We start from the raw sequence: 24724 nt of genomic DNA, 5'->3' as shown, positions 1-24724 counted from the left end.
GCATACAATGGAGGCAGTGCATATAAATAGATCTCATGCATTTTTTTGATTGGGTAAATCCTGAAAAGCCAGGTACACTGCTAAGGCTCCTGCTACTTTTGGATATGTGGAGAAGACATATTACATCAGACTCAAAGCTGAATTAAGCTAATCTAATCAATTTCTTTTTTTCCCTACACCATAGGAACCTCTCTTCAGCTGTTTTATTAGGCATAGATTTTGTTTTTTGAAGGCACAGTGCAAAACAAAATAAGAAATTTGAATTCCTATAAATTGTGGCTCAGTACATCAAAAAGACGGTTGACAGTCAATCTTTATGTTTTCAAGCTCTTTTCTGGATTGCACAGTCTGACTTGAAAAACCTACTGCAGTCTTCTCTGTGTAAAGGGCACACAATGCCCCAGGCTGAGCCTTGACAGAACAAGCAGTACTGCCATCCCAGTGTCTGGTTCTCTTTCCTTTGGAGCCTCTAATGAGAATTTTAAGAGAAATTCTGCTGAATGAATTAAAGATGTAGCTTAAAAGATGACCCTATTTTAAAAGTATTGACCACAGACATGGAATGTTTAACATTTTTCAGAACAAGTGATAAGATTCAAAAGCATTCCTTATTAATCATCAATTTGAACATCTTGTAAATAAGTTCCAGCCTTTAAGATCCTTAGAATGGCTTTGTATGTTTGCAGAAGAAAACTTAGCTGATTTAATTGAGTGCTCTTATTTCATTAAGACATTCAAAACTAGAAAACGTATGCGGATATGACAATAATATTAATGAAACTATCCAGCGAATGTTTAGTTCAACCCAAAATATATACATTTTTTTCTACTATTTATTTATTTATTTGGATTTTGCTCACACCTTTTTCAGTAGTAGCTCAAGGTGAGTTACATTCAGGTACACTAACTTGTAATATACAGGTTAAAGGAGGCAACTTTCAAACTGTATATACATATAAAGTTGTGAATACTGTTTACCAACAGACTCTACACCAATTTTCAGAGAGAGAAAGCCTAGCTAGTGGAAGGGAGAAGAAGCTCATGTGAGAGCAAAGGAACTGAGTGCCATGGGAAATGGGATTGTTCCCGAGTCAAGAGGCCAGATATTGCCCTGCCAGGTCCTAGGCAGCCTGTCCCTTCAGTTGGTGAGGAGCTGGTCCAAGAATTTGTCTGTGAGACATGTGCATGCACTGACCACATTCTCTGTACATGTCTCGCAGACATTTGTCTTGGCCATCTCCTCGCCAACTGAGGGGCCGACCTGCCCCCAGGACCTGGCAGGGCAATATCTGGCCTCTTGGCTCAGCTCAGGAACAGCCCCACTCTCAGATAACCTGCAGCCATGAACTGAAAGAAGGGAGTGGAAAAGGAGACTGCAGTCCTGTGTGGTTCCCCCCCTCCCCCCACCTCAGGGAAGTAGGTCGCAGCTTCCATAGACCTTACACCTGTGTCAAGTGCTGTGGTGGGCAACCTTAGTTCATCTGTTATTGCAGGCTGTGGCAGGCCTTAACACATTTGCCATCACCTCATTTTTGCCTACTAGAGGCACAGCATGATGGTTTGGGGTGTGGCCTAGGATCCTGGCCACAGTCCCACAGGGCCTTCTTCTGCTACATGACCCATTAGATCCCTGTCCTTTAGCACAGCCCTGTGGTAGGACACTTGACGTTCAGGGAGAACTGCTCTGAATGACACTTCTCTCCCCATCTGTCACCTCCTCCCCTTGGTTCTGCAGTCTCCCTTGGCTAGTATGTTTAAACCATATCACTTGCAAATCAGGAAATGAACACATTTTTTACAGAGTGGAGACACAGACCTTTGCAAGCAAACAACTGTAAACATTATTTTTGGAACAATAAAACAATCATACACGATATGATACCAGCAAGCAAGCCTTCTCTGGAGTAGCCCCCGCACTCTGAAATGCCCTCCCTGAAAAGCTTCGCTTAGCACAAGACTATCTCTACTTCAGGAGGCAGGTGAAAGCTGGGCTCTTCAACCAGGCCTTTAACGGAAGAAGTAAACGATACTGGCTGCATATATTATAGCAGGACATGTTTATCCACTCCTACCCTAGCCCAGATAATGTTCAAGCACCTTTCTGACCTCATTTGCAACTCTCTTTAACTAGTCCCTTAGGGGCCCTTTTATAAAGACACATTAGGCTCTACGCATGTGCAGCGTGCGCCAAAATGAGACGACTGTCAGGTTACTGCGCCCCCTGGCATTAATTTCAGATTTGCTGCACGCCCATAATGCCTGGCTGATTTATTTATTTCCTTCCATGCGCTGCGTGGTAATCGGCAGCGCATGCAATGCCAATTCAGAGCTACTGTAGGAGCCTGGCGGTAGTTCCCACCCCCTGTGCTCGCATTTCCAGTGCTACAAAAGTATTTTCTATTTTTGTAGCACTGTTGCTTACCTGGTGGTAATTGGACAGCGCCATGCACAACCTGGTTGCCGCCAGGTTAGCGCAGGATCCCTTACTGCCACCTCAATGGGTGGCGGGAAATGCTCCTCCCAAAATGGCTGCGCTGTAAGTGGTTCACTTACCACACTACCAATACTCAAACAGAGCTTATAGGCAGTCCATTAGTTAATAATTAACCACTCAAATGCAAGTGACCCCTATTTCCAATGCTGTGTCTTGTGTGATATAATTCTTAAATAGAGGAAAAGCCTCAAACCGAGCAAATACTCCTTGTGTTATTCAACTTTAGGGAGCACTGCCCGTTCATCACAGGCTCAAAAACCTCTACTAAGTGACCCTCCCATACGGCTTTTGCCAAATTCAAAATACAAAGTCTTAAGGGTTACTTAGCTTGCTGCCATGAAATTTCCTGAGCAGTCTTCTATTTGTATACAGTCTTATAAACCCCATCCACAGCCCTTACCACACTGACATTTCTTGTTGAGAAAAAAGACAAACTTTTACCTTCTATGGTAAAAGGGAGCCTCAGGGCGTGTCAAAAAACACACGCGGATGCTAGCGCAGGCCCCCTTTTACCGCAGCTTAGTAAAAGGACCCAATAGCTTACTACAGCCCCGCAGAACTCCCAAGATCAGCCGCAACTGGACCAAGCTTTCTATCTAATGTTTTTTTGCTCTTGGTTATTTTGTTTTATTTGTTTGATATATAGCTGCATAGGTTTGTACAACTGCATAAAAAAGAAAAAAAAGAAAAATCCATAAGTGGTCTAAAATCTCATCCTGGAACTTGGCAGCTCTAGATTTCTTTGGACATAGAATTTGAAAGATTTTTTTCACAGGGTTTGATTTACCATAAATCAGAATGTAGAAAGATTTATGGCAGAAATTCAACTACCCTTAATATAATGAATCAGATTCTATGCAAGGAAACCTATGCAACTCAGATGCCCTGAGCATCATGGCAGTTCAGATAAGTCCTCTTTCACTTCCAAATGCCCAATGCATTATCTTCAGTTGCAATATGCATATCTCTCCTTACCACTTTTAGGATATGTAAAACTGCTGTCTTGATGTCACCAATATATGGACTTGAGTGGAGGAAGCACAATTAAACTGATTGTGCTATGATACCAGATTGTACTAAAGGCAAGAAGTTACACTTCAGTCACCACACTGACTTTGAATGTCACTCGGTTCCATAGGAATTAATGAGAAAAAATGACAGGCAGAAATCTTTAATTCCTGCTGCAAAAAATACTGTCATAAGAGAAGAAAGTAAATCAAATGATAAATGGGTGTTAGGAAAGGTTGATGGGCTGTATACAATTTAAAAAGAGATATGAAATAGTCAAGTTTTGTCTAAAGTTCCTTGAGAGATACAAGGGCTCATTTTTAAAGCACTTAGATTTACAAAGCTCCATAGGTTACAATGTAACTTTGTAAGTCTAAGTGCTTTAAAAATATGCCTCACAGTGTCCTCAATGAGACTCTTTCAACAACCCCCCTCCCTCCCATATCATCTCTAAACCTATGCCTTCAGTCTCCATCTAGCAAAATACACACTCCCACTAGACTACATGCTATAGATGACAAGAAGACAGGGGAGGGGGCAATGCACTGTTATTATTAAGTAAAGAAATATAAAGGTGATAGAATTAAAGAAGCCATTAGGGGCCCTCTTACTATGCTTCGTTAGACACTAACATGGCGTACCATGGGATATGCTCAGGCATCCTACGATAAGTGCCATTTTAGCATTTGCAATTGTAAAATTTTTTGGGGAGGGGCATTCCTGCAGTAATTAGCACAGTTACAGTACTGCACACTAGCTGGTTAGCACAGGATTACTGTGTGAGCTCTTATCATCTACAAAATCGGTAGTGGTAAGTGCTCACATGGTAATTTTTATTAATGGGCACATGCTAATGGCAACACTTTAGCGCATGAACATTAATACAAAAAATGGAAAATTGACCGGTTTACAGATGCAGCAAAAATGGCCTTAGCATGCAGGAAATACCCATGCAAGGGAACTCTACTTTTGCCACATCTTAGTAAAAGAGCCCCTTGGAAGGGTCAGCACACTTATTCATGGGTAACATTTCAAAGTTAAAAACTGAACTGACCCACCTAGAAAACATGCGTGAAAATTATCCTGCACTATCAGTGCAGCTGAAAGGGGTGAGGTTAGATTGGGGGAGAGGGAAATTTAATTTTGAAATCCTTTATGCACTTTTTGATGCACCCTTTGTCCCTGCTTGGTGCAAAACACGCAAGTATGAATTTTCATAAGGAAACTCCATAGCCTGTCAGTCCCATGGCTAATTTAACAATAGCCCCTGTGTGGCTGAAGCATTGGTGGAAAATAGCTAAATCATAAAAATAATTTAAATGCTTCAATATATGTCTCAATAAATGCACTCAATGAAACTGATATTGCTCAAACTGTATACTCACTTGGAGCAATTTTGAAAATGGCCGCAGAATATGCAGGTCTATGAGTACTAGCAGGCCTGCGAGCTCAAGGGGAAACTCCTTGCATGGTGGAAGTTTGGGTCAGCAGGGTCTATGAGTGGAGAAATACCTATGGTCACTGTATGGGAAAATACAAGAAGTTCAAAATGAACACTTTCACATCTTCTATTCCCTGCCTATTCCCACTCCTGGCCCCACCCACTTCCAATATGGCTGAAGGTATGGGTACAAGCAATCAGTAGAGTAGATCTACAAAGAACTCTTGTTAACAAAACCCAAACTCTCTGACATCCTAATAAATTGCACCATTCGCTATTACAGCTTATACATCTCTTTTATCCATTCTTATTCTCATAGTGCTTCTTTTACTAAACTGCGCTAGTAATTCCCACATGGCAAATGCAATGCAGCCCATAGTTTACCTTACAATTAAAACTTGAATTGTACTTGAAGATAAAGCCTTTGCCACCATCATGGTGATGTGAAAGAACGCCGTAAAAATCTTTTGTCTCACGGTCATATGAATCCAACCCCATTAGAAAAGGACAAATTCATTATGCTCTTTGAAACCAAAACAACTAACCTTGCATTTTATCATATCTTAATAACATGCCCTATCCTCCGGATTCCATGTGGAGGGGCATTTTCGAACGGGGACGACCATCTTTAAGGGCGCCCATCTCTAAGGAAAGCGCCGTGAAGGGGTGGGGCATCCCGTATTATCGAAACAAGATGGGCGTCTATCTTTCATTTCGATAATACGGTCAGGGACGCCCAAATCTCAACATTTAGGTCGACCTAAGAGATGGTCGACCTAAATGTTGAGATTGTCGACCTTAGAGATGGGCGACCTCGGTTTTCGGCGAGCGATAATGGAAACCGAGGATGCCCATCTCAAAAACGACCAAATCCAAGGCATTTGGTCATGGGAGGAGCCAGCATTCATAGTGCACTGGTCCCCCTCACATGCCAGGACACCAACCGAGCACCCTAGGGGGCACTGCAGTGGACTTCAGAAATTGCTCCCAGGTGCATAGCTCCCTTACCTTGTTTGCTGAGCCCCCCCAAAACCCACTCCCCAGAACTGTACACCACTACCATAAACCTTAGGGATGAAGGGGGGCACCCAGATGTGGGTACAGTGGGTTTCTGGTGGGTTATGGAGGGCTCACATTTACTATCACAAGTGTAACAGGTGGGGGGGGGGGGGAATGGGCCTAAGTCTGGCTGCCTGAAGTGCACTGCACCCACTAAAAACTGCTCCAGGGACCTGCATACTGCTGTCAGGGAGCTGGGTATGACATTTGAGGCTGGCATAGAGGCTGGAAAAATTTTTTTTTAATTTTTTTTTGGGTGGGAGGGGGTTGGTGACCACTGGGTGAGTAAGGGGAGGTGATCCCCGATTCCCTTCAGTGGTCATCTGGTCAGTTCGGGCACCTTTTCGAGGCTTGTTCGTGAACAAAAAGGGACCAAGTAAAGTCTGCCAAATGCCCTTCTTTTTTCCATTATCGGCCGAGGACGCTCATCTCTTAACCATGCCTCTGTCCTGCCTAAGGTACACTGCCGACACACCCCCTTGAACTTTGGCCGTCCCTGCGACGGAAAGCAGTTGAGGATGCCCAAAATCGGCTTTTGATTATGCCGATTGGGCGACCGTGAGAGAAGGATGCCCATCTTCCGATTTGTGTCGAAAGATGGCGCCTTTCTCTTTCGAAAATGCCCCTATTAGTGTACCTAGAGATATGTGCTGAAATCAAAGTGTATTCTATAACAATGTGTGCAACTTAATTGGCTTAACAAGCTAATGAGTGTTGAAAAGAGCTCTTAACAAGCAATAATGAGCACTAATTGGCAATAATTAGAATTTACACACACAACTTGCTAAGCACATTCTGTAATGCAGTGCGCCTAACTTCTAACGTGTGCAAACAAAAATGGGAGTGGTTATGGGTGGGGAAATGAGCATTTCATGGGCGGTTCATAGATATAGAATATGGCCCAGTGCTCATAAATCTATGTGCTGGGATTTACGCCACATTGTCGTTGGTGTAAATGGAGGCACATAGTTTTAGGCACTGATGTGCAGATGATCGAAAGCCCCACACTGTTCCAAACAGCGCTCTAAAAATAGCACTGGAACAGCGCGGGGCTTTACCGCCCCTATGATCAGAGATAACATCATGCAAATTTATACATGCTATTATCTCTGATTATAGGGTAAAGTGTGGGAGGATTGTGCCTGAGTATGTGCTCAAAAGCCCAGACCTGTCAAACACAGGGGCTGAAGGTCCATGGGACCACCAGACCTCCAACAGCATGGCCCTGATGGCCTAGTACCCCCACCCCAAGCCAAGTGACATATTGTTCAGGTGGGGCTGGGGATCCAGTGGGTCTCCAGCTACCCCTAACCCCCTAGCATCCACTCAAATAGAGCCCTGGTGGCCCAGTAGGCTGTGAATTAACCCCCGACCTGGTCGTCTAGCGGCCCTATTCCCCACCACCTACCTTCATTGGAGGAGGGAGATGGCCTCCCTCCTCTTCCATCAGTGCCACCACTGAATCTCCAGCCCCCCCGAACTTGTGTGTGGGGGGATCAGGGGGACATCCAGCCCCCGTGTAACTGAGGGAAGTCGGGTCACGGTTCCTGCTTCTGTGGGGGGGGGGGGGGGGGGGTTGCTGCATTGGGGAGAATGGGGGGCCTGTTAGCATGCAAATGCATGCTGGACATAGCTCACCATTCCTCCCTAAGGGTCTGCAAACCCTAACGCCAGCTTCGAGCTGGCGTAGGGTTTGCTGCGGACAACACCCCAATGTTTGGCACACTGCTTGCTGATCATTGGGGAGGAATACATTTAGCATACATTTGCATGCTACTTGTACTAAGAACCCTGTTTTGCATGCAAGTTGTGTTCAGAACCCGCGAGTGTGTTGTTTCACACGCTCGGGGGCTCTGATCATGGGGCGGTAGCAAACACAGGTGCTAGTATGGCGCTAACAGCCTCTAGCACCTGTGTTTGCTTCTGATCATCAGCCCATGAGATATCAACTAAGCATATTCTATATACTGTGCCTAAATCTAGGCACCGGTTATAGAATACACTTAGTCGGCATTGATTTCCACACCGAATTTTAGGCACCATATATACTGAACCCCAAATTCCTAAATATAATAAATGACCCAATCCCTCAGAAAACTCAGAGTTTATCCTACCCTAATCCTATAAAATGTTAGATCACAAGCAAATCTCCAGTCTCAAATGAAATCCCAAAAGGATGGTCAAAGGATCTTATAAAAAGACACTGTTGTCTATATCTAAATTCAATCCAGAGTGTTAAATTCAAATATAAATTTTGCTCCATTCTTAATAAATGCTTATCTATGTCTCAGCCTATCCAAGAAACTTTGGCCACCTGGATAGCACAGAATAATAGATATTCAAACCTATGACCTTTCTCCATACAGTGTGACCCACTAAAAGTTTAACTGGAATCTACTTCTGTAGACAACTTCTATGTTCCATAATTCTTGTCTTCAGCTTTCTCTCTCTCTTCCCTACATATAAAAACTTGCAAGGGCATAAAGGCACATATATCACACTACTTGTTTCACAGTTTGAAAAATGTCTCAGAGAAAATTTAATCCCAGTTCCTGGATGGGCAAAGGTATATTGTACCTACTACATCTTCAATGTACTACATTATTTGATTTCACATTGAGAGCTGGCAGGGAGGATGGAGCAATAAATTCCTTTAAATTCCTACCTCTAACATACAAAATCATAAATCTCTTATCCATGAAACACTCCATTGTTTGTAAACTTTTCCAGTGATTTCTCATAGCTATATTGAGGTGTGTAAAATGTAATAAACATTCTATCTTATCATTTTCTTCCATCCTGCTATTATTCCCTATAAAGACTGTTCTATGTGTTTGTTTCGTTCTCCAGTACCCTTTATGTATAGGATAATGTTTCTTGTTAAACCTCTTCTATATGTCTTTAGCCTTATATTCCAAATTAATAGAGGGACGTAATTTCCTTATTATAAGGACTTGGCCTACAGGTAGGCTTTCTTTCAATGATCTATTATAAAAACTACTGCAATGCAATTTTTGATAAATGGATGTCCTGAAACTATCCTGCTCTTTAGAGATGAGAATGTCTAGGTAGAAGATCTTTTTATAATCACAGTTGTTTTGGAGTTTGAAATTCATGTCTTTTAAATTGAGGCACTCAGAAAATTGTCTTAACTCTTCTGTTCCTCCCTTCCACACCATTAATATGTCATCAATATAATTACAATAAAAAAAAAAAGATGATATATTATCCCAATACACTAATACACAAGTATCACTACTAACTAGAATTTGTGGAAAATAGAGACTTATAACCACTAATATATATGGAGAAAAGGACCTCATATAGCCAAGTGCGTAGACTTTAATAGCCAAACAGCTTATCAAAGAAGTCTGCTTTAGGCTCCTATACCACACATATAAACATTAACGTCTATATATATGTTCTGTCACCTATCGCCCAATTACATAATAATAATGCATCTATCAGACTTCAAAATAAATTGTCCCACCCAAGAACAATTTATTTTGAATCCAGTTAAATGCATTATTTCAATGAGGGTTGTTCAAGAAATGATTTAAATGTTATATGATGGTGACTGAATACACTTTATGTAATTGGGCAATAGGTGATAGAACATATATTTAGGAGTTGGGACCCTGCTTAGAAAACCACGCTGTGGGTGCACTAACTTTTTAGCGCATGCTAAAAATTAGTATGCGCTAATGCTAGAGACACCTATATATTCCTATGGGTGTCTTTAGCGTTAGCACGTGCTAAAAAGTTAGCATGCCTACAGTGCAGTTTAGTAAACAAGGCCCTTAATATTTATATGTGTGTTATAGGAGCTTTTCAGGACCTGTGATTACAAAGGAGCCTAAAACAGACTTTTTTGATAAGCTCTTTGGTTATTAAAGTCTATGCACTTGACTATATGATGTCCTTTTCTCCTAATATATAAGTGGCTATAAGTCTCTATTTTCCATAACACAATGTGCTCTTTGTGGATATTTTCCTGTAAGAATGCCTTCTCAAAGGGGTCCTTTTACTATGCCATGACAAAAAGTGGCCTGCCTTAGTGTGGGCATGTATTTTTGGCTTGTGCCAGGCAGGTTTTTACTGCATCTGGGAAAAAGGGCTGGGAAAAGGGCCTGCAGTAAAATTGAAACCAGCGCATGCCTATTTATGGCCTGAGCCTTAACGCCACCCATTGATCTAGTGGTAAGGGCTCACATGTTACACGTGCAGTGACCAGTCGGCGTGCACTACCTGCTGATTAATGCCAGAAATGCTGCGCACAGTAGGAAATAAAAAAAATAATTTGTCCTGGCAATATGGGCATGTGCCAAATCTGAAATTACTGCCAGGGGGCGCACTAGCCTGGTGGTAGTCTCATTTTGATGCACACTGCATGCACGTAGATCCTATTGTGCCTTTGTAAAAGGGTCTCAAAGTTAGCTACATACAGGATAGCTATGTCAGGGGCCATAGTGGCCCCCATAGCTGTGTCTTTGATCTGCTTAAAAACTGTCCCTCAAAGCAAAATAAAATTTATTTTAGTGCCAGCTTAGCTAACTGCACTATAATTTCTGTGGGGATCCTCTATTTTCTTTCTCTTTGTAAAAGGGTCTTCCTACTACTTCAGTATCTACTTCTTCTGGGATAGATGTGAGGCACTACAAGCCTGAAAGCTAAGCTTTTCTGAATTGACACATTTTCAGATATCTATGTTTAGTTTGATTCATAGATTCTAAACTGCTTTCTTAGCTGTGCATCCTTCTCTTTCTTCCTTCCTAGAAATTTTTCTGACCTTGTCTCCATCTATCCTATATAAGACAAAAAAAAAGAAAAGAAAACAAAAGAAAAAAAAGATTAATTTGCTCTCACTAGCAGAGCTGCTTGCTCTTATAATCTGCTATATTTCTGTCCTCTTGCTGACTTTAAAACTGTTGTTTTGCCTTGAGTACTTTTTGTGCTGAAATTTCCTGGCCTTTTTTGTTCTAGATTGACTGTTCAATAAGGTTTAAAGATCTGTGTTTGAATCTTCATCCTACTGCTGAGTTGACTGACATTTAATTTTATTTAATTTGGCTCCCGTTGTATATGGTGCCTAGTAGACTCTCAGGCTTATTTTCGAAAGAGAAGGGCGCCCATCTTTCGACACAAATCGGGAGATGGGCGTCCTTCTTTCAGGGGCACCCAAATCGGCATAATCGAAAGCCGATTTTGGGCGTCTCCAACTGCTTCCAGTTGCAGGGATGATCAAAGCTCCTGGGGGCGTGTCAGAGGCATAGCGAAGGCGGGACTGGGGCGTGCCTAACAGATGGGCATCCTCAAGCGATAATGGAAAAAAGAAGGGCGTCCCTGACGAGCACTTGTCCGACTTTACTTGGTCCATTTTTTCTTATGACCAAGCCTCAAAAAGGTGCCTGAACTGACCAGATGACCACCAGAGGGAATGGGGGATGACCTCCCCTTACCCCCACAGTGGTGATTAATCCCCTCCCACCCTGAAAAAAACAACTTTAAAAACTTTTTTTCAAATATCATACTCAGGCCCATCGCAGCAGTATGCAGGTCCCTGGGGGGGGGGGGGGGGGGAGGTGTGTGTGTGTCAGTGGAGGCATAGTGAAGGCATGGACATCCTTCTTTCAAACATTTTGGACGTCCTGAACTGCCCCCCCCCCCCACAGGGATGGTCAAATTTCAAGGGAGTGGAGTGGAGGCGTGGCCTAGAGGTTAGAACACTGGCCTTGCAATCCAGAGGTGGCCAATTCAAATCCTACTGCTGCTACTTGTGATCCAAAATCCATATAAATAAATAAATAAAGGGTGTTAGAGGCATAGCAAAGTCATGGACATCCTTCTCACAGAAACATCCACATTTTGGACATCCTCAACTGCCCAACAGAGGCATAGCAAAGGCACCTAACACTTGGACGTCCTTCACCCATAGTAAAAAAAAAAAGACATCCCTGACGAGCAGTTGGATGTTTTCACCTGGACTTGTAGATGGCTATTATACAGGTAGCTTGTCTGCGTGTATGAAGCCGTCTTTGGCATGCACAGAGCAGCCAAGCGCAGAGCAGCCAAGCAGCCTTCGCTTCCCCTCAGGAAAGGAAATCGTGTGCAAATGAGCAAACAACGAGCAGCTCATTTGCATGCGATTTCATTCATGCATGCCTGTTCTTTCCGAATCGCTAAGGGATCGGTAAGGGAAGGGCTTTTTAGTTCAGTTAATGCATCAGTTAGTCCACTGCAGTGCCCCCTAGGATTTGGTCGTTTTTGAGATGGGCATCCTCGGTTTCCATTATTGTCGAAAACCGGGGATGACCATCTCTAAGGTCGACCATCTCAACATTTATGTCGACCATCTCTAAGGTTGACCTAAATGTTGAGATTTGGGCGTCCCCGACCTTATTATCGAAACAAAAGATGGACGCCCATCTTGCTTTGATAATACGGGTTTCCCTGCCCCTTCGCGGGGACGTCCTGCGAGGACGCCCTCAGGAAAACTTGGGCGCCCTGTTCGATTATGCCCCTCTCTGGGTCTTTAAGGGATGGGCTGCTTCCTGGAGAACAAGCCAACAAAGAAGAGGAAAAGGGCCTCACAAAGCCATGAGAAACAAAACAATGCTATTTTATAAATTCAAATTGCTTATATTGAAAAATCAAAATACTATATCATGTGATGGTATATGTTTTTTAAATTTCACCAATTTAACTGCATTCAATATGTTTTATATGTTTTATATTTGTTTCATTTCATACATTTTTATGTTCTTGCATGCCAGTAGTTTCAAACCTCAATGTTACATCATGTATTTTTATATGTTTTTTAATCAGCATGCTCCACTGTACAACCCATTTTAGTATTTAACTATCTTCACATCACTCTCATACAATTTTTATATAGTTATAATGGCTCTAATTATCTATCCTGCGTATTTTTGAACGAGAAGGCCAGCCATCTTCCGACACAAATCGGGAGATGGCCGGCCTTCTCCTAAAGCCGGCCAACTTGGTATAATCGAAAGCCGATTTTGGCCGGCTTCATCTGCTTTCCGTCGCAGGGCCAGCCAAAGTTCAAGGGGGCATGTCGGCAGGGTAGTGAAGGTGGGACGGGGGTGTGGTTAAAAGATGGCTGGCTTCGGCTGATAATGGAAAAAAGAAAGCCAGCCCTGATGAGCATTTGGCCGACTTTATTTGGTCCATTTTTGTTCACAACCAAGCCTTAAAAAGGTGCCCCAACTGACCAGATGACCACCGGAGGGAATGGGGGAATGACCTCCCCTTACTCCCCCAAGTGGTCACCAACCCCCTCCCACCCAAAAAAAATATAAAAAACATTTTCTTGTCAGCCTCAAATGTCATACCTAACTCCATCACAGCAGTATGCAGTTCCCTGGAGCAATTTTAGTGGGTGCAGTGCACTTCAGGCAGGCGGACCCAGGCCCATCCCCCCTACCTGATATACTTGTGGTGGTAAATGTGAGCCCTCCAACCCCCCCCCAAAACCCACTGTAACCACATGTAGGTGCCCCCCTTCATCCCTAAGGGCTATGGTAGTGGTGTACAGTTGTGGGTAGTAGGTTTTGGGGGGGGATTTGGGGGGCTCAGAACGCAAGGTAAGATAGCTATGTACCTGGGATCATTTTGTGAAGTCCACTGCAGTGCCCCCTAGGGTGCCCGGTTGGTGTCCTGGCATGTGAGGGGGACCAGTGCACTACAAATTCTGGCTCCTCCCACGACCAAATGCCCTCGGTTGATGCTGAGTCTGGACATTCAATGCTGGGCCATTTCCAGTGACCAGAACTGAATATATGGCTTATTTTCGGCTGGTTCAAACTAAACTGGCCAAGCAAATGTTCAGTGTCACCTATTAAGTTTGAACTGGCCAAAGATAGGCCTGGTTTTCACACAGCCAAATATGGCTGCCAAACTTGCACTGAAAATCGGCAGAGGGCCGGTTATTTTGTGAGATATAGCTGTCTCACCAGAAACCCACTGTATTCACATATAGGTGCCCCCTTCACCCATAAGGGCTGTTGTAGTGGTGTACAGTTGGGAGTAGTGGGTTTTGGGGGGCTCAGCAGACAAGATAAGGGAGCAATGGTGAAATGTGTACCTGAGAGCATTTATTGGAAGTCCACTGCATTGCCCCCTAGGGTTCCCCATTGCTATCCTGGGATATCTGGGAGACCAGTCTAGTAAAAATGCTGGCCCCTCCTATATCCCCATGGCTTGATTTTCTCTGTTTTTCATTTGAACTTTTTTTTTTTAATGGTCCAAAATGGTCCAAAAAAATAAAACGTACAAAGCACAAAACCTTGTTCAAAATGGTATTTTCGAAAAAAAAAAAAAAATAGACATTTTTCTTTTTCGAAAATTACCTTCTTTTCTATTTTGATTTTGGACGTTTTGTGCAAAATGTCCAAAGTCGGACTTAGATGTCATATCGAAAATGCCCCTCTGTGTATACTTGTATATGTGTATAGGACAGTGAATTTTTCATAGCCCACTTTTGATGGGTAAAATTGAGTTCACAAGTAGAAGGCTTTTTTAAAATTATCCTTCATATGTATTAAAGGTTGATATGTAAGTATGTGTTATCAGACACAATTTACTTTTTTTTTTTTTTTGGAGACCCAAGAAAACCCATTACTATTTGATGCAGGACAATAGTGCGTAAGCTCTGTGAATACTTAATGTTATGGATGTGTACTATATGCTTCAATAGATAAGCTGTGTATATGTGAGAAAGTTTGGATTTTATTACTTCCCTTTTTAAAATTCATTCTCAAGAGGAGGCACAGTACAGGCACTTAGGGGGTCCTTTAACAAAGGTGCGCTGAAAAATGGCTTGCAGTAGTGTAGGCGCGGGATTTGGGCATGCGCAGAATCATTTTTCAACACGCCTGTAAAAAAGGCCTCTTCTTTTCCCAAAAATGGATGTGCGGCAGAATCAAAATTGCCGCGCGTCCATTTTGGGTCTCTGATCTTACCACCAGTCATAGACCTGGTGGTAAAGAAATTGGGCGGTAAGCTCCTACGCACGTTAGATGTCACTTGGCGCATGTCCGCTATGTGCGTCCGAAAAATTATTTTCCAGACGCGAGTAGTGGTCATGTGCCAAAAGTGAAATTACCGTAAGAGCCACACGGTAGTCGGTCGATAGGTCCATTTTGGCGCACATTGGGCACGCACCTATGCGGCTTAGTAAAAGGGGCCCTTATTTACTTTTCAAAGGAGCCTTATAATTTAAGTTGAATCTCAATATGAATTGATTTGCCCAATGTCACCACTAGGCTAATTCTCCACGCTGTATACAGGTAGAAAAGAGTGTGACACAATTAACGAGCATCAGAGTGAGAGAGAGAGAGAGAGAGAGAGAGAGAGAGATGGTGCAAAATTGTGAGTGACAGAGACCAGAGACTCAGAATATTATGAGCTGGTATGATTATTCTGTAACCTTATGCAGGACCCAGAGAAGGCAAGCATATTTTATTTTAACAATCTGCACTGCAATCCCTGATGAGAAAAGTGGAGAACAGTTTCCTTGGTGAAGATTGCTAAGTTATTGGAGTACTAAAAGATAGATTACATGAAGAGGGTTTGATTTAATTAGTGTTTCCTCTTTTCTGCAACCTTAAATCTTGGAAAATCCCATAGGAAATGAAGACTACTGTGTTACAGGACAGCACACTGAGCTTGGGATTATTCCTGGCTCATGTTGGGTTAAATATGTTTCTGTCTGTTGGAAAAATAAAAAAATGAAGAGTATGCATTTGGGAGAAAGGGTACACAGTTACAGTTACAGTTTACAGTTTATATACCACAAACATTCGAAGTGGTTTACAATAAGACTAAAAATCAAGACAAACTCATGATGAAAATTAAAAACAAATAACAAAACCTCAGTCTAAACTAGGAAGAAAAATGTTAAAAACAGAAGTTTTTATCATCTTCCTAAAATATACATACTGCGGGCATGTCTCTTGTTGGAGTAAGGAGCGTTCATAGCGTGCCTATGATAGATCTCTCCTCTATGTGCCACGATTATCTTTTTTCAAACCATGATAAGTATTTTCATTTATTTTTGGCCAATTACATTATGAATAACTTTTTTTTGCAATGCTGCTTAGCTGACCTTATCGAAATATTTTCCTCTACTCATCCTCCGGAGACCACACTGAATCTGAATGGATCAAACTCTTAAGAGAGTTGATGGTATGTGCACAGCTTCTAGACCTGTTTTTGCCATTGACCTTGGTCAAGTCATTTCATTTCTCTGTGCCTCTGTTCGCTCAACTGTAACTCGATATTAATAATGTTCTTCCCCTCTTACTAGCTAGTCAGTCTAAAAACAAGTAAGCATAACCAAGCTTCAATAGCAGAATGTACAATTTAGAGGAGTCTAGTGTGGATGCTGTAAAAGTGAAGATTATAAACCATTGTTTGATAAGCTATAATACATTATTATGTTGTTATTTTCACTTCCTTTGCTATTTGAAGCCCTGACACCTTTTTTTTTCTTCAGGTGAAGCTCTGAAAAAAACAGCAAAAGAATTTACCAAAGACTCTTGCAACCTGCCTAAGAGGGAAGCAGTTGCGCAGGCTGCTCGGACTCTTCTGGCTGCTGTGACCAGATTTCTGATCCTAGCAGATATGCTGGATGTCATGTACCTCCTGCAGCATATAACAGCAGTAAGTGCAGTTCAGCCAGATTTTACAAGACTCACAACAGAATGACTCGAGGTCACATTTTATTGAGACTGTACTGCAGAAATTGCACATGAAAATTAACAGTGCAGATATTATAGTGACACATACAGCTAACTACTAGAAAACTATTTCATCTGTAGTTGGTTACCTTTCATATACTATCATAAAATACCCAATCCTTATTCATCTCATGTTCTTGCTAATATTACTCAGAGAAAAACAATGACATGTATTGGAGAATGTAACCGTAAGAGTCATTATTCAGGAAGATGTTTCTGCACCCGCAGTGGAAAAAACTATGCTCCTATTGCACACCTTCCGGGCGCCTAATAGAAGGTGTCCAGTTATAAAAGTGCTCCCTTAGGGGTCCTTTTACTAAGGAGCACTGAAAAATAGCTTGCGCTGTTATAGACGCGTGTATTGGACCCGCACAGGTCCATTTTTCAGCATGCCTGCAAAAAAGGACCTGCTGGATGTGCATCAAAATAAAAATTGGTGCGTGCCCATTTGGGGCCTGAGTCCTTACTGCCATCCATTGACTTAGCGGTAAGGTCTTATGCATTAACCGGGCGGTAATCGTCAGCGCACTCACGCTGCCGATTACCGTCCAGTAAAATTTTCAGACGTATGTATCGGACGCGTGTAAAAATGGAATTACCACCTGGGGCTCACGATCACCGGGCGGTAGTTCCAAATTGACATATGTTGGATGCACGTAGGCACCTATGTGCTTTAGTAAAAGGATCCCTGAGGGTAATTCTGTAACAGGGCACCCACTCTAGGTGCAGGCAATGGATCGTTAAAGCCTTTTCTATAAAGACAACTAAGCACCTACTTTTCTCTATAGTATATTAGCACAAATGGCCAAAGGCACACATACATTAAGGCAGGATCACTTCCACCAACCCTATAGCTTGAACCTAGATGTTAATCAATGAAATAACCAACTTCTGCAAATCTCTGAAGACATATTTCTTCAATAAAGCCTACAAAGAGAACCTACAGTCCTACTAATCCACTTCACTAACCCACCCAGTTATGAAAGTCCACCTCTACATTTACCTGCTTAATACTTTCCTTTCCTTCTCTCCTTACTTAATCTATGCACATTATTAATTGTATCTGACACCCTGTAATAACAATGTCATAACAAAACTATTTAAGCCACATTGAGCCTGCAAATAGGTGGGAAAATGTGGGATACAATGCAAATAAATAAATAAATAAATAAATAAATAAAATACGTGTAAATGAAATCATGCATACCCGTGTGTTCTGCCCATGCTCCACCCAAGCTCTGCCCATCTGCACATCCAATGGCAAAGTACGTGCCATCAAATTAAAGTTGCCAACTGGATCCAGATTTGTCCGAGAGTTCATCCAGTCCCGAGTTTACCCTATTGCATGCAGGGACTTGTAGTTTTGCTTTTCTCAGGGAATGCAATTGGGAAATCAGAACTATCATCCTTGCATAGGATGGGGTAAACCAAGGACTGGATCAACCCTGTCAGGGGAATTTGGATCCAGTTGGCAAACCTACATCAAATCATGATGACTGCTATTCTACTATATTTGCTATTCTACAACAGATCATTTATGTGCATAAGTGGCCACCTATATGTGTAAATGACTAGAATATTGCCATTTGCATGCCTTCCTTCTGCCTAAAACTAGGCAGCTCCTTATAGAAATACTCTCTTAATGGCTCCTCTTGAGGAGGTAAGAAAGTGGCCTAGTGGTTAGGGTGGTGGACTTTGGTCCTGGGGAACTGAGGAACTGAGTTTGATTCCCACTTCAGGCACAGGCAGCTCCTTGTGACTCTGGGCAAGCCACTTAACCCTCCATTGCCCCATGTAAACCACATTGTGCCTGCCATGAGTGGGAAAGCGTGGGGTACAAATGTAACAAAAAATAAAACATTGCTATAGTGGGTCAGATTAAAGGTCCATCTAGCCCACTGTGGCCAATCAGGGTCACAGTCATCTGGCAAAATCCCCCAAAGTAGCAAGATTCTGGCTACTTACCCCTAGGCATCAGCAGTGGCTTTCTCCAGGTCTACCTTAATAAGTTTATAAGCTTCAGGAATTTGTTCAAACCTTTTTAAAACTCAGCAACACTAACTGCTTTTACCTCTGGCAACAAGTTCCAGAACTTAACTATATCCTGAGTGAAAAAATATTTTCTCCAATTTGTTTTAAATATACTACTTTGCTAATTAGTAAGTTTGTGGCATGATCCCTGGTCTTATTACTTTGTGAAAGAGTAAACAATCTATTTACATTTACCCATTCCATTCCACTCAGGGTTTATAGAGCGCTATCATATTTCCCTTCAGATGTTTCTTGGCAAAATTGAAGAACTCCAGCCTCCCTAGTCTTTCCTCATGAGAGTCATTCTATCCCTTTAATAATTTTGGTCATCCTTCTCTGTACTTTTTCTAATTCCACTATATCTTTTTTGGGATACAGCAACCAGAATTGCACACAGTATTCAAGAGCTCTTCAGAGTTTTTCCTAAGGGAATGTCTGTGGATTGTGACACTTGGAGCTTTTTTTTTTTGGGGGGGGGGGGGGGGAGGAGATTCTATATAATGGTGCTTAAAAACATCGGCACTGAAATCAGTGCTGACTAGGCGTATTCTATAATCGCCATCTAGATTTAGGCGCGGTATATAGAATACGCTTAGTTATCTCAGTGCCTAAAACTATGCACATCCATTTACACCAATGAAAACATGGCGTAAATCCCGGTGTGTAGATTTATGTGCACTGGGCCATATTCTATAACTATATGTGTACATTTCAGAACGCCCATGAAATGCCCATTTCCCTGCCATAATCAGGCCCATTTTTGCCTGTGCGCGTTAGAAGTTTGGTGAACTTCATTACAGAATACACTTAGTGAGTTGTGCATGTAAGTTCTAATTAGTGCCAATTAATGCTCATTATTGCTTGATAAGTGCTGTCATCAGTGCTCATTAGCTTGTTAAACTTGTTAAGTTGCGCGCACTGTTATAGAATCTGCTTGGAATTTGGCACAGATCTCTAGGCACACTATATAGAATCTGGGAGTTTATGCACACCCCCCCCCCCAAATTCTATAAATGGTGCCTTAAATTGTGCGTGCTAGTTTGGCCACACAGCAAAATTGCATGCACAACTTAACAAGCCAATCATCTAATATAATAAAACGCACCCTCAACGTTCTGAGGACAACGTTCTGAAGCCATCTGACGTCACTCCCAGGCTGAAGAGTTCGTGGATTCGTGGTGTGAAGCCTTCAAGCCAGCCAGCCGTCTCTGCCCCGCCCTCGCGTCAAACATCATGACGTCGAGGGCGGAAAAAAAAACCAAACAAATCCGGCAGCGAAGCGTCAGGGAAGGAGGCGGCGCTCCTGACGTCTACCCTTCCCTTCACTGTGTTCCGCCTTCTTCTGACGTCAAGGATGACGTCAAAAGAAGGCGGAACACAGCGAAGGGAAAGCTAGACGTCGGGAGCACCGCCTCCTTCCCTGACGCTTCGCTGCCGGAACCGCCACGGAGGTAAATTTAAAAAGAAGAAAAAAAACAAAAAGGGATGTTGGGGGGAGAGAAGAGGGTGGCCAGTAAAGTAGAACAATGGGAGCGGGAGGGCAGGGGAGAAATGACAGCATGGATGCGAAGGGGGGGGCATGGATGCGAAGGGGGGGAGAAGAGGGCGGGCCAGGCTGGGACATGGGAGAGAGAGGAGCATGGATGCGAGGGGGAGTCATGGAAGGGAGAGAGGGTACTTGCTGGAAAAGGATGAATGGAGGCGGCAGGGGACAGAGGAGCATGGATGGGCATGGATTTGGAGGGCAGGGCTCAGAGAGAGAGGGGAATTGCTGGAAAGGGATGAATGGAGGGGGCAGGGGACAGAGGAGCATGGATGGGCATGGATTGGGAGGGCAGGACTCAGGGAGAGAGGGGAATTGCTGGATAGGGATGAATGGAGGGGACAGATGGGCATGGATGGATATGGATTGCAGGGCAGGGCTCAGGGAGAGAGGGGAATTGCTGGATAGGGATGAATGGAGGGGGCAGGTGACAGAGGAACATGGATGGGCATGGATTGGGAGGGCAGGGCTCAGGGAGAGAGGGGAATTGCTGGAAAGGGATGAATGGAGGGGGCAGGGGACAGAGGAGCATGGATGGGCATGGATTGGGAGGGCAGGGCTAAGGGAGAGAGGGGAATTGCTGGAAAAGGATGAATGGAGGGGGCAGGGGACAGATGGCCATGGATTGGGAGGGCAGGGCTCACACTCTCTCTCTCATATACAATGTCTTTCTGACTCTCACTCTCACACACTCTGTCTCACACTGTATCACATTCACTCTCTATGTGCCACACAGTCACTCACACACTCGCTTGGTCTCATACACTCACTCTCACAGAGAATCTGTGTCTCACACACACTCTCTCTCTCGCCCACACACACACACTCTCTCTCACACTGTGTCTCACATACACACTTGCACACACTCTCATTCTCACACACACACTCTCTCACAAACACACTCACACCCAGACTCACTCTCTCTCTCACACACTCACACTTTCACTCTGACTCTCAAACAGTCACTCTCACATACACTCTCCCAAACATACACACTCCGAGGAAAACCTTGCTAGCGCCCGTTTCATTTGTGTCAGAAACGGGCCTTTTTTACTAGTATTCTATAATGTTGTGTGCGTAAATTCTAATGCACATAGTTGAAAAGTGAGTGTGACCATGAACATGGAATGGGCAGGGTGTGGGCATTTCAATAAAATATACGCACTATTATAGAATACACCTGATCTGCGCCTAAGTTAGGTGCAGGTATTTAGGCCTGGTTTTAGGTGGTCTAAATGGATGCACCTAAATTTTAGTCACAAGAACAGCTGCTAAGCATATTCTTTAAACTATGCCTAATTTTAGGCATAGTTTATAGAATTATGCTAAGCGCGTGGTTTTTAATTGCCGATTTTTAAGGCATCATTTATAGAATGTGTGTATTTAGAAAGGGTGTGGGTTCCTCTTTAATTTCCTTTTATTTTCCTTCCTTTTTTCTTGCAATAGTATTTGAATAAAGGATAATAATTCTCTTTTCTGGTTTTGTCCCATATATCTATCTTTATTTTTATACTTATTTTTATTTATTAAGACTTTTCATACTTTTTTTTTTGCTTTTAAGTTTCTCTGTCTTTATATGTTGTTTTTGTTTCTAGGTGAGGGCCTACATTTCAGAAGAAAGAGTACATGTGCCCCTGATGCAGGCATGGATGTGCAGAAACATTTTGGGTGTATGATATTGGTTGGTTGGGGAAGCCTAAAGGTTAGCGCAACAGGCTTTGATCCTAAAACCTGGGTTCAATCCTCACTTCAACTCCTTGCATCCTTGGGCAAGTCACTTAACTCTCTATTGCTCCATGTACAAAAACCTAGATTGTGAGCTCTCTTAAGGACATCAAAAGTAGCTGTATATAGGGCCAGAGTGAGCCCTCTAGGGACATCAAATGTACCTGTATATAGGGCCAGATTTTATATATGGTGCCTAAGAAATCCACACGGTAAACATTTCTACCTAAGTGCATTCTATAAGCAGTACCTAGATTTAGGCATGGTATATAGAATTTGCTTAGTTGATGTATCAACGCCTAAAAATACATGTGTTCATTTACACCAATGAAAATGTGGGGTAAATCCCTGTATACAGATTTATGCACACTGGGCCACATGCTATAACTACATGTGTACATTTTGGAACACCCACAAAAATGCCCATTTCCCTGCCCATAGCCATGCCCCTTTTGATCTGTGAACATTAGAATTTAGGTGCAGTTTATTACAGAATGCACTTAGCGAGTTAGGCATATAAATTCTAATTAATGTCAATTCGAGCACATTATTTCTTTTTAAGTGCTGTTATCAATGCTGATTAGCTTGTTAGGCCAATTAAGTTATGCATGTTGTTACAGAATACGCTTGTTTTCCATGGGGATCTCTAGGTGTGCTATATAGAATCTGGCAGCTAATGTGTATAGCTCTGTGTACTTCTAGTAGCGCTATAGAAATGATTAGTAGTAGCCTGTAGTACTCCACTACTGTTTATGGCTGTGAGACTAATATATTGATTGTTAAGCTTACCGGTTAGCAGTGAGCTGCTTTTTTGTGTCTATGGCACTGTTGAATGATACAGAGGCTTTATGATTTTTTTTTTCTAATAATTCTAATAATCTCCTTGCTTTTGTGGCTGCTTTCACACACTGAGCAGAGGATTTCAATGTATTACCCATGATTGTACCCAGTTTAATGTGGAACCTAGTATAATACAGCTATATTAGAATATAAGAGTTGCTGTACTGGGTCAGACCAAGGGTCCACCTAGCTCAGTGTCCTGCTTCCAAAAGTGGCCAAGTCCAGGTCACAAGTACTTGGCAGAGTCCCAAAAACTATCACATTTCTTTACTACTTAAACTCCGAGATAAACAGTGGCTTTTCCTAGGTTTACTTTAATAACGATTTATGGATTTTTCCTCCAGGAGTTTGTCAAACTGTTATAAACCCAGCTACATTAACTGCTTTTAATACTTGCTCCTGCAATGAGTTCCTGAGATTAACTATATGCTGAGTGAAAAATATTTTATCCTTATTGTTTTAAATGTGCTACTTTGTAATTTCATGGAGTGTCCCTTATAATTTGTGGTATTCTTCCTTAAGTGCATCACTTTGCCCTTGCCCACATTAAATTTCATCTGCCATTCGGATGTCCAGTCTCACAATCAACATGTGAATTAACAACTTTACATAATTTTTGTCATCTGCAAATTCGATCACTTCACTCATAGTTCCCATTTACAGATAATTTATAAATACAAATGACAGTGTGTGGTAAGCGCTGTGTTCTAACTGCAGGTGCAGTGCATTCCCATTTTCCATCTGTAACCCACCCAGTTCCCGCCCCAGCATAGTAATACTTATCACCCTCATGCACTAAAACTTAATACACATTAATTTGCACATGAACCCCCTAATTCTATAAACTTGCATTCACAATTTTGCACTTAGTGCCCAAAGCTGTTGTGAGTCCACTAGGGACAGAGAAAGTACCTGCATATAGGGCAGGATTATATATATGGTGCCTAAAAAATCCACACGGTAAACATTTTTGCTTAAGCATATTCTATAAGTGGTGCCTTGTTTTAGGCACAGTATATAGAATACACTTAGTTGATATCCCAGGGCCTAAAACTACGTGCCTCCATTTACACCAATGAAAACATGGCATAAATCACTGTGCATAGATTTATGTGCACTGGACCATATTCTATAACTATGCGTGTAAATTTCAAAACACTCACGAAATGCCCATTTCCCCACCTATAGCCACACCCCTTTTAAACTGTGAGCATTTGCATTTAGATGCAGTTCGCGCTTAGCGAGTTGTGTATTCATTCTAATTATTGCCAATTAGTGCTCATTATTACTTGCTAAGTGCTGTTATCAATGCTGATTAGCTTGTTAAGCCAATTAAGTTATGTTTTTGTTATAGAATACAACTGGGTTTTGGAGCGGATGTCTAGGCGTGCTATGTAGAATCTGGCCTTTAATGTATACAGATCTGCGTATATCTAGTAGCGCTATAGAAACGATTAGTAGTAATAGTTACATGTGTAACTTAATTTAATAATTAGCTATTAATTGGCTTTAATTGATGTTAATTTTGTAGTTCGGCATTCTATAAATTCTATAAATTGTGTGTGCAAAATCCATTATGTGAGAATGGGAGGGTCACAGGCCTGCCTAACACTTACACACCGACAGTTAGGTGCGAGCATTTACATCTGCCATTGAGCTGGTATAAGTGCTTCCTCCTAAATTTAGATGTGTAACTACAGACTTACACTAGTATTCTATAATGACAATTATACACACTTATTTGGATTTTGCTCACACCTTTTTCAGTAGTAGCTCAAGGTAAGTTACATTCAGGTACACTGGGTATGTCCATGTCCCAG

General features: G+C 42.3%; 1 protein-coding gene across 1 annotated transcript in view; it reads left to right on the top strand.

Annotated features, from left to right (window-relative positions):
* Positions 1 to 24724, top strand: part of CTNNA3 (catenin alpha 3) — a 1864538-nt gene that overhangs the window by 145746 nt on the left and 1694068 nt on the right. The window contains 1 exon segment of the mRNA XM_030204967.1: positions 16522 to 16688. Within this exon segment, the coding sequence (XP_030060827.1) occupies positions 16522 to 16688 (167 nt within the window).

Source organism: Microcaecilia unicolor, chromosome 5, assembly GCF_901765095.1.
Source record: "Microcaecilia unicolor chromosome 5, aMicUni1.1, whole genome shotgun sequence".
Taxonomy (NCBI): domain Eukaryota; kingdom Metazoa; phylum Chordata; class Amphibia; order Gymnophiona; family Siphonopidae; genus Microcaecilia; species Microcaecilia unicolor.
Note: the sequence above shows the minus strand (reverse complement) of the source record. Positions and strands in the feature narration are given on the sequence as shown.